Below are 18,040 nucleotides of genomic sequence, written 5' to 3' on the forward strand. Positions count from 1 at the left end.
ATCTTTCTCAGACCTGGAAAAGAGGCAGTGGCAAACCACTTCTGAAAAAACGTTGCCAAGAAAACGGCAGGGATTATTCTTCAGATTTAAAGGCACCAAAAAATAAATGTAGCTGTAATGGAATAACAAAGTGGATAATGCTGAAGTATTTTTCCTTAAAAGTGTAAGATGATGTCCCCTAAAATACTGTATTATACTAATATTATTGTAGAATTGCAATATTGAAAAATTAATAACGGTTTAAAACACAGTATGTACTTTTCTAATAGGAGCCTTCTTATTGCAATGAACAAATGCACGTTCACTGATGTGTGTACTTTTGTTGCTTTTTTATTATACTCATTTTGGTTCTTTGTTTTAGAAAAGAGTTACAAAAATTCAAGACTTACAGTAGTTCCTTTTTTGTGCATTTGGGTTTTAGGCAGCCCATATTGGATCAATTTGCCTTGAAATACTAATTGAACCCACACATATAAAATAAAGCTGAATAGCTTGTAGCAGAAGGCTAAACATTTAGGAATTTAAATATTTCTATTATTTATCAATTCATGTTTCTGAAGCTGAATAATATCTCCTTTTGCTTACTCATTTACTAATAAGGATGATTCTTAATGTAAAAAATACTAACCTTAATTATTATTTTTAAACAACTGTTGCTTAAAAATGAGGTTTAAATATCTGTTAGCTACAAATAACGCTTAGCAAAAACAATGTAACTGCAGTTTTCATTTATAGATATTTATGTGTACACTGTTTATGTTAGTAGTTCCATAGAGTAAGATAAACATTTCTTTTAAATTAATTTATTTTCAGAGCATAGTGTCTATATAGCTCATAAATCCCCGACAGAAATTGAAGAGGCTCGTGAGATTCAAGAAGACAAAGATGTTAAAGTGGAAATACCCATTGATCAGGTGAGTTTAAAATAGATTTTTTCTGAATGAATTTTATTAGAATTTTGATTCCCAACTGCCTTTGTTTGTTTTTCTTTTAGGACTACTAATAAAGTAAAGGACCTATCATCTTGCCAACTAGATCTCCATTTCAGATTTTAAGTAGCAGACAACGTAACTTTTTTTTTTGAGGGAGGGAGTGTTCTTTTTAAGTGAACATAAATTATGAGAAAATACAGCCACCAGTATTAATATGTATATTCAAAAATAGTCTATGCTATATCTTCAGAAATAAAATACTATGGAAGTGAAAATCTTAGGACGTCTCTGACTTTGTAGATTCATATCCGGCTTTGGCTTTATTAGGTACCTATTGGCCAAGTTCCACTTCAAGACTCTTGAACATTGACTTATATAATGAGAAAATACTCAAAGTCATGCCTTGTTTAGTTAAGATGATTTCCAGATGAATGACTTCCCTTACTAGTCTAAAGATGCTATGTAACTATTCCATCTTCAAAGAGGGATGTTCATATTTTTGCTGCCGTCTACTGGCCAGGTATGGTTGTGCCCCATATTTCAAAGAAACAACAGTATACATTTTATGATCATTTTTAAAAATTCTACAGGTTGTCTATTCCCTGGATTTTAATATTCCATCATTAAACAGAGAGAATTAAAAAAAAAAAACTTTTTCCTGACCAAACGCAATCATTAGTAAGAACTGGCTTTTTGATTTGCTGGTACAAAGTAGAGAAATCAGTTTTTAAAATCTAAATAGAACATGGCTTATTTTCTGATTGTGATAAAGTTATGCCAGAAAGCTTATGTTTTGTTTTTTTTCTGGTCATGTAAATCATAACTGTATTTTATTCTAATAAAGTCTGTAGCTGAACAAGGAAATTTATTTGTATCCTGGGATTACAATAAAATGTATTAGTTTTCTTACTGGTTTTTCAACACTGGAGAGTAATGCAAGGTGTTTAAACTCCAGTGCTTAAATCACTATTTGTCTTTTTTTCCTTATTTGTGATAAAATAATATAGGGTAAATTTTATTTTACTGAATTCTGTTCATGCAAATCTTAAATAGACTTTATTTCTAAGCAAAGCTGTAGCGCAGAGTATTCAAAATTAGAAAAGATATTTGCATCCTGGAATTAGAAAAGAACAGGTTACTTTTTGTTAATTGTTTTTACAGCGTTTGAATTGATATTGGTTATTTCAAATGAAATCTCAGGTATAAATCCTTTTTTATCAGTTTATTTAAAAAAATATGACATTTGCCACAGGTTTTGTGTTTATATTACTCGAAAGAAGTGAGTCTGAGGTTTGTTACATAGACAGTGTATTCCTCAAAAAGGAAAATAGCTGGCTGCTTTTTTCCTAATCTGTAATTGTAAAAAGCTGAAAGTTGTTTACTTTTGTTTATATAAATCTGAATTGGAATTTATGTTATCCAAGGTTCCGGCTGAGATCATCCAGGATGAGGAGATTTATGCAGATCCTGGGAGTATAAAAGAGCAGGTTTGTTTTGTTTTTGTTTTTGTTTTTTGTTGTTGTTTTAAGCAATAGTTTAGTTCAGTTTACCTTATTGACATTGCAAAATTAAATGCCATCTTCAATGTACATCATACATAAGAAAAATATAAAAATAAAACAAACACACATCCTTCACATTCTATACAATTAAATTGAAAACCCCTGATACTTCATTAATATTACACTATACAGTAGAATTCAATATAGTTACTGCTCTGGGAGAGAACCTGTTTTACAGCCAATTTGTCCTTGTTTTTATTATCCTGTACCGTCTGCCAGATGGTAATGTTCAAAAAAAGGGTTGCCAGGATGAGATGGATCTTTAAGAATGTTTTGAACTTTCTTAAAACAGCGGGAGGTATAAAGCTCTTCCAAGGAGGGGAGAGGGCAACCAATGATCCTCTAGGCAATGATGTTAACCCTCTGCAGCGCTGTCCTATCTGCCACTGTGCAATTGGCAAACCATACGCAGGTGCAGTAAGTTAAAATTCTCTCTATAGTGCAGCGGTAGAAGGTCACCAGCAGTTTTTCATTCAGTTGTTGTTTCCTGAGAAGTCTCAGGTAGTAAAATTTCTGCTAGGCCCTTTTGACCAGTGCTGCAATTTGAGTGCCTCAGATCAGGTCCTGTTATGATGATACCCAAAACCTTAAAACTGGGCACTTGCTCCACTTGTCTCCATTGATAACCAAGGGCTGGATGTCTGATCTATTCCTTCTATAGTCCACTATAAACTCCTTGGTCTTATTGGTATTAAGGACCAAATTATTGTCTCGACGCCATGAAAGCAACTGGTCCACCTCATCTCAATAGGCAGACTGATTCCCTCAGAGATGAGTCCCACCACTGGGACTATAGGGAATAATATTAGATATGTAAAAAGAAACCCGGATTATAATTTAACGTTTTTTTCATTTTAAAACCAAAAATAATCTTAGCAACTAAAATCATTTAGGATATTTGTCATTTGCATTTACTGTTCATAAGAAGCGGCCTTCAGGGTTGCTAACAAAGGGCAAAAGGTATAAAGGGTTTTTTAAAAAAATAGCAGAAAGAAGTTACTTTTCTTTAATTCATGATAATATAGGAAAACTTTGATTTATTTCCATCTTTTATGCAAATATAACTAGAATTTATCTTACCAAGGCACCAGCTGAGATTGTTCAGGATGAGACAATTGATGCTAAGAATATAGAGGAACAGGTCAGTTTGACTTTTGTTTTTTTTATAATACCAGAAAGCAAACTTAGATATATAACATGGAATCTCAGTTTTGAGTGCTTGCTTCCTAGTTTGTTAAAAAGAAATGAACGTAAAATAACCAAAACTATTGGTGATAATTGATCTGATTAACAGCTGAAAAAAAAATCAGCATAGCCATTTTTCCAATCACCTCAGCTGAAGGATAGCATAGCTTCAGGAATATTGAAATCTATGTGCTTAATAATTAACTGTTCAATGGTTTAGGCATATGTTGCAAGTGGGCACAATAATATGATTTCTATTTGATTTTCTTTTTGTGTTTAACATAAAAATATATAGTATACATATATAATTTCAATTTTATTTCTACCTTACTCAAGATAGTCGCTGCTTTACACACACACACACACACACACACACACACATACACACACGCACGCAAGAAGCTGTTGAATCTATGGAGATTCCCAATCATCCAGGTCAAGGTTGTCCCAAAGGTGCTTTTTCAAAAGGCAACTGGACTTCCTTGTTTTTTTTCTTTGAAAATGTTTTGTTTCTCATCCAAGAACTGAAGAAACTTCTTGGATAAGAGGATAAACGTTTTCAAATAAAAAAACCAAGAAGGTCCAATTGGCCTTTGGAAAAGCATTTTTGGGACAAGCTGTTGAATCATAATGTCAAAAATAGTATAGCCCCCCCCCCCCCCGCCCCCCAGTTTCATCCATTTGGGACATGCATGCAACATCATATGGAACCAGGGATAGGGTTCACAACATTACAACACTGCTTTGACTAAGTTGCCTCTCCTTATATGGGTACACAAGGCTACATAATTCAGCCCTGGCAGATGGTCATCCACTGAGGACAGAAGCAATGTCTTTATGGAGAGCAAAAACATTATGCTTACCCTCCAAATGATTTTATCCATAGCAATTTTGACCATTGTCTCTCTGACTTTGCTCAAGTATCATGGAAGGTAGGGGAGGGTGGACAGTCTTCCTTGTCACGTGACCATGGGGATGCTGCAAAGATCATAAGTGTAAAATAACCTATGGTCATAAGTTTGAAATAAGTCATAAATCTGAAAAACCTAGAGTCATGTCACTTTTTTTTTAAATGGCCATTGCAACTTTGAATGGTCGCTGAATGAACATTTATAAGTCAAGGACTATCTGTATTTGGAGCAAATGATTGCAGGCTCCAAGCACATGAGACTTTCAAGGTTATAACCAGCAGTAATAAACCAGCAACCAAAGCACCATCCATAGGACTGATGTTACATGTCTGCTTTGGGCCGTAATGCATGAGCACTAGTGCTTAAGACACAAGATTGTTTCGGCTTTTATACAGGCTTCATCTAGCCTGCTATTCTAGTGTACCTCTAGGTACTATTCATTTTTATTGCAAGATACTTTTTAAATAACAGTAACCCAGAATGTTGTTTATTGTAGAACCTACAATAAAATAAAAAACTCTACTCGGCTATAATGGATGTGGATAAGATGTAGCAAATGTACCTCTTAGCTTTAAAGACTAAAAAGTGGGAAAGGTTAATTGTTACTGCTTTTTTCCTGTAGGCAAAAGAAGGTGAGCAATTGCAGGTCAGTGTTAAATATATATATTTTCAGTTGTTAAAACTTACAAAATAGCAAAATCTGAAATTCTTGAGTTGGGAAATTTTGCTTTTTGCTTTATTGTCTCTTTATAGTGGCCAAACTGGCATGGAAGCTAATTAGGGTCATCTCTGATTAGTACATGAATAGGAGATTACCTTGAAATCCCTGGCTATAAATTTAGGTTGGAAATAAAAATAAATCTAGAAGAAAACTCATTATTCCCTTCCAAATTACATGGATATGTCATTAGGAGTCTAGCTCAACTCCAAGGAGACATTAATTTTCTTTGTTTACAGTAAGAATTTCTTCAGTTAGTTTATTACATCAGAAAGTAAAACTCCATCTTTCATATTGCTTCCACCACAGAACAGAGAGAATGCATCTCACTTTTCCATATATTCAGTTGTGATGTTAGATTAATTTCATAGGGAAAAAGTGGCTATAGAAGAGCTAAATTACAATCTTGTCTGTCAATTACAATTGATATATCAGATTAGGGAAAGCGTTGACAGGATATTGAGGAAGTAGTCTGCCAATTTTAGCTCCTACTGTGAAATCCTCCTTTTTCGTATCAAATATTTATAATGTATCAAATTGAAATTAGTACTGTGATACAAATAAAAGGAAGTTTTTTCCATGGTTCTTTAAAAATTATAATTTTTACACAGCTTCAGGTTTGGTCATTCCTTCAGGATATTTGGAATAAACAATAACATATTTTTCATAGTTTTGAATAAGCAGAAGGTTTCTTTTAAAATCCTAACTCAATGATCCTGTCTAAAAGACTAAAGATTTCATTCTCTAGTAAAATTATTTTTCTTCTGTTCAGATTCAGTTTTCAAATAAGAAACTATTAAGTACTTTTAGATATAGGACTTTTCAATGAGTTCTAGGTGCCTAAATTTTCTTACATTATCTATAAAATATATCTGTAAAACATTTGCTTTGGCAAAGTTACAAAACATTTGCTTCTTTTGGATTAAGCAGGGAATGTGGTTTAAATACTTGCTAAAATCCATAGGAATAATTTATTACTATTGATTACTTCAGCAATCCACTATCAGTGAAAGAGTACCTTTTAATTAATAATGCCAAATCTGCCAATAAAGTGCATATTGCTTGATGAAGCATTTTGTCTCCTACTGAAATTGTGTGACTTTAAAAAATTAAATCTATATTGATTTTCTAATTGGTTTTCCATGCACTACCCACAAATCCTTTTAAGTGAATATCTTTGTTTATATTCGGAACACAACTTAGTGCCTACAGTTACATATTTTAGAATTGCCACCAAAGATTATCTGATATTAATTCACAGGAATTGCTATGTATCACCTGAAACCTGAAGAGATGTGTAGAACTAATTTGCAATTAAAGTTTTTAATCTAGGCTTCAACTTTGCATGCAGTGAGAATTTTGGCGCAATTCTACACATGCCCATTACTGGAATAATTTTATGTAGAATATTGTAGCATCATAAATAGCAAATATGCTTGAGAAATATTTATGCTGAATATAAACTATGTCTAGATATACTGGTAAATATTCCCAAAGATTTTAGAGTAAGATTTTTAGTGTACATGATCCAAAGACAATTGGTTGAATCTTACATTTAATTCTGCTGGATGAAGAAAAATGTAATTAATACATTTTTAAAAAAGTTTCTATTTTCTTGGTTTTAAAGAATATCATGCATTCTCTTAGTCTACATTTAATGTACAACTTATTATTGTTCTCAAAAAATCACATTCTGCATCCCTAGTCAGTCTCTTGAAATCCCACTCAATATATTTCAATTTTTTGCATTTGTCATTTGGTTTTGAAGAATATAGACTATTATATAAAAAGTCTATGCTATGTGACATAAGAAGTCCTTGGTAAATTTAGCACAATTATAAATCAAAATTATTTTGCACTTAAATTTCTGACTCAAAACTTTTGAGTTCAAAATGGTACAAATTCAAACTATTTTCTACATTATTGGAAAGGCTGGGCTCTATGTGAAGTGAAAGAAAAATCATATGTTTATTACCAGTTGACTTAGAACTCCTTACTTAGTCTTTTGGAAAATCTGCCATTTCTCAGGGACAGTGGTTGCAGAAGTTTCAACAAGAAAAAAAAGAGGGAAGAGCCAGGAAAGCGAATACAACTGTGCGTGCTTGTTTGACTGTGTGTATTTGTGTGTGTGTATGAATATTTATATATTTATATGGCATTATATAATATTAATGACAAATTTTATATAATATATCACATTAACTCATAATCTTAATACAATAATTGTAATATATTTCCATAGTATTTTAATAGTGTGTGTATATGTGTGTGTAGAGGGCATGATAGCTCAATGGTTAAAGACATTGAACTTGTCAGCTGCAAAGCTGACTGCCCAGGTTCAAGACATGAGCACCATGTAACGGGATGAACTTTCATCCTTGCCCCAACTCTTGCTCACCTAGCAGTTTGAAAGCATGCAAATGTGAGTAGATAAATAGTACCACTTCGGTGGAAAAGTAATAGTGTTCTGTGAGCCTCAGCGTATGGCCACATGACCACAGGAAGTGTCTTTGGACAATGCTGGCTTCCAGAAATGAGCACCGCGCCCTAGAGTCAGACATATCTGTAGAGGGAAACTTTTACCTTTACCATTATGTGTGTGTGTGTGTGCATATACTATATATGTCTGTGTACACACATACACACGCTTTATTTAAAAAAATTATATGCTGCCCATCTCACTGATAAAGTGATTCTGGGCAACTTACAATATACTAAAAAGATATAAAAGATAATATAAAGTGATTAAAATCAAGAGGATTAAATAAGATTATATATAGTCAAACACACAGAGACATATGTATACTATATATGTATATTATCTATAAAAAAATCTTGCTATTCGACAGGACTTTCATGATCTCTAATGACTGATTTCTGTTACAGGAGAAAAAAGGTGCTTTCAAAAGAATGTTTGGATTCTTTTTCAGTAGATCAAGGAAAAAAGGTATGTCGTATATACGATTTTAACTTCGTAAAAATGCCTTCAGATATACAACTTCACCTACAGCTGATCAAGTATTATTACTGCATTTTTAACCTCAACAATCAATAATTTGATAGATGCTCAGGAAAATTTCACTGATAGGAAAAATGTTACATTCTCTTGGCTAATTTCAAAATCAAGTGTTTTGAGATTCCGGACAGATTCAGTGCTTTTTGATATAGCACAGGAATTTACTGCTTAAAAATTTAGTGATGGCCAAAACTCTGTATGGACTTAACTGGAAGTAGACATACTGAAAGAGAGCCAAGCTATCAGTCATTGATCTCATTCGCTCCCTTTGTGGGACAGTATATTTTGTGTACTACTTGCAGTGTGTGAGATGCCTGATCAGCAATGTGCTGCTGTTTTCTTATCCTGCTCATAGGCTGTTCAACAGGTAGAACAGAATTGTGGATTAGCTAGGCCCGTGGTCTGATCCATACAGCTTTTCACATCATAGCTCTTGGCTGTTATAATTAGTAAGAGGTTTATACCTGTAGTCATCTTGGCATTATTTGATCAGTCCTGACTTGTGGATATTTTGTAAGATGAGGCAGATCAATGTGGCCTTCAATGTACCACCTGACACTTACTTTGAAAATTTTTATGAAATATGTTTTTCTTATTCCCTTCTAATATTCTGCTATGTCACATCTTCTGTAGGGTCCTGGCATGCCTTAGCAGTAAGTTTAAGATCTTTGATATGTGTACATGTGTATTTATTACATTAATTCTTTATATTTTTGTGGATGCAGTTAACATTTTCTTAGGTTTGCACCGAAAAGTGAATAGTATGAAATGGAGAAGAGTTGTGTACTGCCTCCTGTGGTAGCTTGCGCAAATGCTGATTTGAGCCATAGGTAAAAAGTCCATCCAAAAAATGGCCTCCTGGTCATCCAGTTGCAGAAGGTGGGGTAAATCTTGTATCTTTGAAAAAGCAGCTAGGAGAGGCACATAATCCCAGAATTTAAATATACCATAAAGAACAACGGAGTGATCATATGGATGCTATCAGTCACTGCTGTGTGAATTAAGCAAAACATTTATGTATGAATCTTTCGACACATGCAGCAAATAGTTTGGGGTTCTAAAACACGTGAGTTTAGATGTTTTGCTCCAGATGGGGATCAAAATGCAGTTCTGGATAGAAAAGTTTCACATCTTTTGTTTTAGTTGTTGTTGTGATTGGAAGTAACCTTACTTCTTCTCTTGTCTAGTAAAGAGCATAGTAAAGCCGTAATAAAGAGAGCATTCATGTTCATCTTACTATTTACATAGGTTGGTTTAGGGGGTTGATCTAAGTTGAGTCTTGGGGTAAGTCATTTGGGAGGGAGTTATTGTGGCTCTGTCTCTGGAGTCTGATTGGAGAATGAGCCACACAGAGGAAGAAATTACTGCGAGGGACCATTGGATCCAGCACTGGAATGGTACTTCTGCTCGAGGGGTAGTGACTGGAGGTAAGTATCTGGTTGCCCGCCTGCCTGCCTCTAAGGCAACCTCCACCACCTTAATTTAGTTTACAGGTAGTCCTTGACTTATGACCACAATTGAGCCCCATTTTATGACCTTTCTTGTCACAGTTGTCAAGTGAATCACTGCAGTTGTTAAGTTAGTAACACAGTTATTAAGTGAATCTGGCTTCCTCATTGACTTTGCTTGTCAGAAGGTCACAAAAGGGGATCACATGACCCCAGGACACTGCAACCATCACAAATACATAGCAGTTGCCTAGCGCCTAAATTTTGATCATGTGACCGCGGGAATGCTGCAATGGTTGTAAATGTGAAAAACAGCCGTAAGTCAGTTTTTTTCAGTGCTGTTGTAACCAAACGGTCACTAAACAAATGGCTGTAAGTCGAGGACTACTTGTATATATTTTTTGCTTCAGTTTTGATTCAATGTCATGTGATGGTGAGAGAGGGAGGGGGAGAGAGAGAGAGGGATTTCTTTTACTTTGTCCCATTTCACTCTGCAAGAGATCAAAAACACAGAACTTCGCATTCTTGCCTCATTCCTTTCTATTAAAATATTTATATCTTCAAGGAACATGTTACTCTGAATTCAGGGAAAGATAGGGCAATGCTAAGGATATTGTAATGCATTGTTGCACATTAAGAAGCATAATCTTTAAAGTGATCTGGAATCCCAGTGTGGTTGATATCTTTCTTGTTCTTTATCAAGTTTTATGAATATTGTTATCACAGATTTTAAAAATTAAGTTCATACATGATTCGAGTCATATACAGAATATTACTGTTAGTCCATTCCTATCCATAGCTATTCATATTTAGATATGGTCTATACAGTCAAAAGTCAATAAACAAAAATAGACATCTTTTTGGAAGTCTTTTTGCATTTTCCATTATTCATTGAATATTAGCATTGAGTTTTCAGTGGCCCTGCCTCTTCTGAATCCAATTGATATGTATCACAGTTTTCATTTTATGTATTGTTGAAGTCTGGATTGTAAAATCTTGAGTATTACCATGCTACTGTATAATGTGATACCAATTCAATTGTCATTAGAATGTTCTTTAGCACTTTTTTTAAAGTCCTGGAATAAAATAAATGCTGTCCAGTTTTATGGCCTCTGCTGTGTTTTCTGTACCTCCTTAAAATCCACATGTATCACTTCAACTGTATCATTTTGTAAGATTTTAAACAGTTTTGCTGTATTTCATCAATTTCTGCAGGTTTGTTGATTGCAGTATTTTCTCGTTGATGGTAATTTTGTTAAAGATTAGAAGTTACAACAGTAAAAACTAAAACTAAAAAAAAATAAAAGGTGTAGGAAAGAAGAGCAAAATAGAAAGAAAAATAGAAAAGAAAGAAAAATAGGAATATAATAAAGAAAAAGAAATTTACTTTTCTACCAAGTATATATATATATATATATATATATATATATATATATATATATATATATATATATATATTTAGTAACTTATCACCTTCTCTTAAAATACAAGGAATGAACTATATATCTACAGTCAACTACAAACAAATCCATATAACCGTTTTTAGCGGCTTCCCCAGAGTCCTCATGCTTCGTTTTGCACAATGAAAGCAAATTCTCAGTTTATTTCATACGTTGTTTTACCTCCAACTTTAGCATTTTTGGTGTTGTATTGAAAAAAGTTGAACTTTCAACATCAGTTTATCCTGAATTTATGCTTGGAGCATAATCACAGAGCGCCCCCAGTCTGAAAGATTTACCTTTAATTCAAATTGAGATCATTCTGTTATTTTGGGGTTGCACCCAAGCACTAATATTGCTGACTGCTCAATTTCATCTGTGACTTTCTTGTTTGACATAGAAGTGCTCTGTTAATATTATTCATTTATACAATGTATAGTGCCCAATTCCCAATGACTCTGTGTGGCTTACAGTTAAAAAGTAAGAAAAAAAATAACAAAAAAATGATAGCCCAAAAGTAACATATAACTAGAACCCCCTTCCAACAGGGCTCATCCTTCACTCTGCCTCAAAGCCAAGGAGAATAGCCTGGTCTTTAATAGCTTCCTGAACATGATCAGGGTGGGAGGCATCCAGATCTCTGATATGAAGTGACCCACTTAGATCAATTAATTTGCTAACCAGAATATCAATATTTAGCTAATGCTTAGTCTGACATTTCAGGTCTGCCATCAAGCTTGCCTTTGTTTATGATTGTGATAAGTTCCAGTGAGAGAGGGAGAGAGAGAGTGTGTGTATGCAGCACAGACCACAGATTTGCCCCCTCGCATTCTATTCAGAGTTTATGATCATTCCAGAGTTATAGCAAAGAGAAAACTAGGCATGAACATTAAGTAGTAAAGAGCCTTAAATAATTCAGTTAATGATTCAAAGAAGTTTTTTTTCTCTGTGAAACAGGCAAAACCCTTGCAGCATCAATCCTCCTGTTCTGTAATTCAAGAACTTCAAAGCTTTTTTTCCCCCACCAATGGACGTGGCTTTATGAACCAATCTCTGTTATGAATGAGGCTCTGTTTTAGACAATATTGTTTTTTATTCCTTCTGAAATAGTTTCCAATATTAAGTGTATATTGTAATCTAATCTACATATTGCTTACATCAGCTGTTTCATTTCTTTTCGAGAATTATTATCTTTGTTCCTATCATGGCTATTAAAATTGTTTTTAATTTAATTTAATTTAATTTAATTTCCAATTTATATACCGCCCTTCTCCCTGAGGACTCAGGGCGGTGTACAGCCAAGATAAAAAACATAGAATACAAATATTAAAAAACATTTAAAAATATATATAAATTTTGGCCCAAAAGTTAAGAAATCACAGACTGATTAAAAGAATTTAAAAATTTCTTCTTAAGCCAACCCGGCTTGCTGGAAAAGATGGGTTTTAAGGGAACGACGGAAGGCATTGAGGTCATGGATTCTCCTTATCTCCGGGGGCAACTGATTCCAGAGGGTGGGAGCCCCCACCGAGAAGGCCCTCCCCCTGGGGGTCACCAGCCTACATTGTTTGGCTGATGGCACCCTGAGGAGGCCCTCTCTGTGGGAGCGCACGGGTCGATGGGAGGTCGTCGGTAGCAGCAGGCGGTCTCGCAGATAGCTAGGCCCTAAGCCATGGAGCGCTTTAAAGGTGATAACCAACACCTTGAAGCGCACCCGGAAGACCACCGGGAGCCAGTGCAGCTCGCGCAGGAGCGGTGTTACATGGGAGAGGCTAAATAGGGTTCCCCTTTTTAAAAAAGTCATAAATGTCTTACTGTTAAATTCAATAACTAGTATTATGATTATGCTGCTGCAAATTTCCAGTTGCAAAAGATTAATAAGATTATCTAAGAAATGATAGAAGTTGAGAACATAGATTTTACAAGTACATAGCTTTTAACCATAGAATTTAATGCAGGAGTGTTTTTATCATAGGTCTTAATTCCTTTTGGAATATAAGTTTATGTGTAACTTATATATCAAAGACAAAACTCTTAAAGCAAAAATGTCAGAGAAAGATGACATATGTAAGAGACTAAAATGCTAACAGTAAAAAAGAAATCAAAAAATTAAATAAAATTAATAGCAAAAGGTAAAAAGGAAACTTTTTCTACCCATATAAATTAAAAGTATGGAAAATTACTCTTGACCAGTACAAGTATTCTATGTCAAATTTTTGCATATGGTTGAATATCTATAAAGTTTTGTTTCTTCTTTTTCACTTCTTTCCTGTTTAATTAGGTATGTGTTTATATATTCATTTTATATTTTATTTTCTTCAATAAAAAATAAGAGTTTTGTTCTGCATATCAAGTTCATGAAGTCGACAAGTATTACTAAACATATAATGTTTACTTTTTATTATTTCTTTTTCAATTTTTATTCTGCCTTTGGGAAGAATTTATAATTCTGTACATTGTAAAATAATTAGTTTATTTGATCAAACTCAATGAGAAAGTTAATATTGCCTAGTTCTAGAATGCTGGCAACAGTAATAACTTATTTGATAGCAAATACAGTATATATAACATTCCCATTTGCAATCTACTATTTAATTGGATGAAAGTAAAATAAATATATATCAGTTTCATGTACACCATATATATGTTTTTCCTGCTTTCCATATAAAGTCTTCTAACCTTCTTTCCCCCTTAATTCATTGTTTGAAATCTCTCCACATTAGATCCCTAAATTCAGAGGCACAGATATTAAAATACCCTACAGTTAATTTTATGATATTCAGGACTTTATGTTAAAATTCATATAGTAACAACAACAGCCTGTTTACTCTTCCTTTCACATAAGGCTTCATTTCTTGGTTGATTAGGTTTAGGTAAATAACTGAGGATCATAAATGTAATGAGAAAAATATTTTGTACTCTCAATTACTTTTCTTGGTGAAAAGATATAATTATAGACACTTAGTCCTGAGTATTATTATTTCATTTCCATTGCAGATGTAGTAGTACATTGTGTCAATGTAATTGCCTAACACTACAGATTAAAATATCCTGTTTTTATTTCCATTGCCATATTGTGGAAACATTTCACATTTCCCTCCGGCTGCAAATATTCAGCGATTAATGGGCATGCCATTTCCAGGGAAGTGATAATATGTGAAATCTCATTTGTCTTGATAGGCAAATGCCTTCTTTTATGTAGATTTAAGACTTCTGTATACTGGATCAGGTTCGTTAATTGATTTCATTTAATTTCCTGTTCTGTGCAATCCACAGAATGAGGATTTCTGCAGTTTTTATAAAGAGAATTTTATTATATCCTGCTTATTGTGCCAATGTATACAAAAGGTGTATACTTACTGGACAATAAACCCAAAATTCTAAAATATGTGGTATTTGGCTATGAAGAAACCTTATTTAGAAATCATAATGTCTTATTTGTAAGCATAAATTGGTACTAGAAATGCATGCCGTCTTTAAAGGGTTACATATGTTCTTGCTCTATGTGTGGTAAAAATGTATTTAATTATGGTATCACATGTTTGCCTATGCTGTATGGAGCGCTGAGATATTCAGCAAAATATGGAAATGAGAGCCTGGGAATAAAATAGAGTTTTATCATGAGCTGTCAGATGTAGGATTCTGCCTTGTTTGCTGATCTTGGTAGAAAGTTTATAGGAAATGAAGAAGGAGACTGCGGTCAGAAAGACTTCTGCTACATGTAAGTCAGTGATAATGAAATCATGCAGAACTGTATTAAAATGTTTCTTCTAAAGCTATTTTGGTAGTCAGTCTAGAAAATTGGCGGCAGAAATCCAGGCTTTTTCGTTTAGTCATGAAGGCCTTAAAATGCAGTGGTGTGTTATCTTCTGCCATGATACACAGTTCAGCTTAGCCAGTGCCTCAGTATCCGTATACAGGTGGTTCTCGATTTACAACAGTTCGCTTAGTGACCGTTCAAAGTTACAACGGCACTGAAAAAAGTGACTTATGAAAATTTTTCACACTTAACGCCCATTGCAATCATCCCCATGGTCAGATGATTTATATTCAGATGTTTGACAACTGACTCATATCTATGACAGTTTCAATGTCCTGGAATCATGTGATCACTTTTTGCAACTTTCTGCTAAGCAAAGTCAATGGGGAAGTCGGATTCACTTAACAACAATGTTAAATTGTTGTAGTAACATTAGTACTACAACATTAGTAACATTAGTGTTACTAATTTAACAACTGCAGTGATTCACTTAACAAATGTGGCACAAGAAAAGTCGTAAAATGGGGCAAAAAGTCATTTAACAAATGTTTCATTTAGCAACAGAAATTTTGGGCTCAACTGCGGTCGTAAGTTGAGGACTACTTATAGAGAGTTTTTTTTTTTTCATCTGCTAACACTAGCTAATAAGCAAAGAAGGGGTGGGAATCTTGTAATGTCATAGTAGAAAGTAGGTACTATTAGACATTAAAGAGAGAACCAGGCAGGCAACTGATATTTCTGGCAGTAGACTTTCTCTCACAAAGCCTGGTCATTCTGCTTGAAACATTAATTCTAATCTTAGTGATGATTTTAAACCTGGAAACGTTTCCTATCTACCAGAAGTTTAAAGTGGGATAATTCCACATTCAGTTCCATTAACTTTCTTGGAAGAAGGGCAGGCAATCTTGAGATTATTGAATAAATAAACATCACAGAATGGGTATACAATATAGGATGCTTATATTTATTTCATGTTTATTTCATGGGGATTTTGACTTCCCATAGGTTTGATTTTCTTGCAACATTGAATATTCCTAAATCTAGATATTGAAATCGTATTGATTATTTATTATTGTCTATTAAATACCCTCAGCATTTTTTTCCACTACCCCCCATAGTTTTCTACAATTTTTAAGTAAGTTTCTCTGAAATGGGAGTGATAATATTTACATCCAGTGATTCCGTTATAAAAGATTCTGAAAAAAATCCCAAGGTTCTGTGTACATCTAACAGATAGTGCTATTTCATGAAATGATGATGTGCTTTTACTGAGAGGTATTGTGCCATATTCTACTTTTTTACTCTTACTGATAAATGTAAAACGTGAATACATTTTAACAACAATGACCATTTCACAATTGTGCTAATTACTTCTTCACATAAGAGAAACAGTTTCTTGCCGTAGAAATAAATAGAATTTGTTTTACCATTGGAATAACGTGCACACAATTTTTAGATATAAAGGAAAATGATGAAGAACAAGATAGAAAGAAACAAATGAACGATTACCCACCAGAAAATGAATACTGGGATGCCTATGGGTATGACTGAAGGAACTATTTTAAACATCTTGCCACCTGTTTTTATAAAGGTATAATATAAAAGTTTGATATTTCAAACATATTTTCTCATGTACTAAGACTGCCAGATCTGCCTTCAGGACTCTTGATTATTAATAGAAAGTAGCAATGACAGGTGGAAAATTCTACTGCTATATTTTTATCAACAGACTTTTTGCAACTCAAATCTTGTACCCCTATCATACATCTTAGCACATATCTGACAAAATTATCTAGATAAAACTTCAACCTTCAATAAAAATAGAAATTAGGTTTGATATTAGTACAGTAATAGGCAGTACATTCCTAGAAATTTATATTGCGTTGTACTGTAGTGTACTATACTATACGATATATTTATTATATTTTTAAAGTTTCATGGGACTTACTGCAAGTTAAGAGCCTTGATGGCGCAGCAGACTAAAGTGCTATTAAGTAACACGAGCTGCCTGCAATTACTGCAAGTTCAAATCTCACCAGGCTCAAGGCTGATTCAGCCTTCCATCCTTTCGAGATAGGTAAAATGATGACCCGGATTGTGGGGGCAATAAGCTGACTTTGTATAAAAAAAGAACACCACTTGTGGGGGCCGAAAGCCCTACTAAGCAGCAGTGGTGGGTTCCTCCCAGTTCGGTCCAGTTCAGCCGAGCTGATAGCGGTGACGATATGACGTCACCGAACCGGTTCTCCCCCCCCATTATTCTTACTTTTTATTTGGTCCCACCCCCAATCTATTGCTGCCTCCTGAGTCCCAGCTGATGACTAGAGGGGAAAAAACTGTTTAAACTCTTGCCGCGGGGCTTCAAAGGGCCGTCCTAGAGCTGATCAGTGTTAAAAGCAAACAAATGAGTCAGGTCGTAAGTGCGAGGACTGGTCGTAAGTGTGGACCTTCCAGAAATGACTGATCAGCTAGCCACGCCCACCTAGTCACATGACCTCCAAGCCACACCCACAAAATAAGCCACGCCCACAGAACCGGTAGTAAAAATATTTAGAACCCACCCCTGCTAAGCAGGTATATACAAAAGTATGAAGGCTATTGCTTAACGCATTGTAAGCCGCCCTGAATCTCCGGAGAAGGGCGGCATATAAATCGAACCAATAAATAAATAAATAAATAGCTGTAGAATTAGAGAGCTGTAATACTAAGCTAGAATAGACACATTTCATGAATGAATGAATGATTTATTCTGAAATAGTGGCATATAAGATTATCCTGTTGGTATTAAAAGGTAGAACAATATTTTTAACGTTGATTAGTTTGCATATTCTTTTAGGTTAAAATTATTATTGCATTATTCAGAATTAACCTGATCATTCTTGCCACTGAAGTATATTTGTTAGGCTGTAAATAATAAATATTACAGGAAATACTACATGATAGTTAACTTCATATTTACAATCACAATATTATGAACTAATAATAATTCATTCTTTTCTTTTTTAGGTTTCTAATCTTACAACCCTTGAAAATCATGTTTATTGATGATATATTCTATGCCTTCATTTA

General features: G+C 34.1%; 1 protein-coding gene across 1 annotated transcript in view; it reads left to right on the plus strand.

Moving 5' to 3' along the window:
* DCDC2C (doublecortin domain containing 2C) overlaps positions 1-16,540 on the plus strand; it is a 42,613-nt gene extending 26,073 nt beyond the window's left edge. The window contains exons 8-13 of the mRNA XM_070955191.1: positions 814-914; positions 2,357-2,419; positions 3,579-3,635; positions 5,213-5,236; positions 8,195-8,255; positions 16,428-16,540. Of these exons, the coding sequence (XP_070811292.1) occupies positions 814-914; positions 2,357-2,419; positions 3,579-3,635; positions 5,213-5,236; positions 8,195-8,255; positions 16,428-16,522 (401 nt within the window). The 3' untranslated portion in view covers positions 16,523-16,540. The remainder of the gene's footprint in view (positions 1-813; positions 915-2,356; positions 2,420-3,578; positions 3,636-5,212; positions 5,237-8,194; positions 8,256-16,427) is intronic.
* The last annotated feature ends 1,500 nt before the right edge of the window (positions 16,541-18,040 follow it).

Source organism: Pituophis catenifer, unplaced genomic scaffold (assembly GCF_029215685.1).
Source record: "Pituophis catenifer annectens isolate HBS135680 unplaced genomic scaffold, rPitCat1.0.hap2 SCAF_1, whole genome shotgun sequence".
In the NCBI taxonomy this organism is placed as follows: Eukaryota; Metazoa; Chordata; class Lepidosauria; order Squamata; family Colubridae; genus Pituophis; species Pituophis catenifer.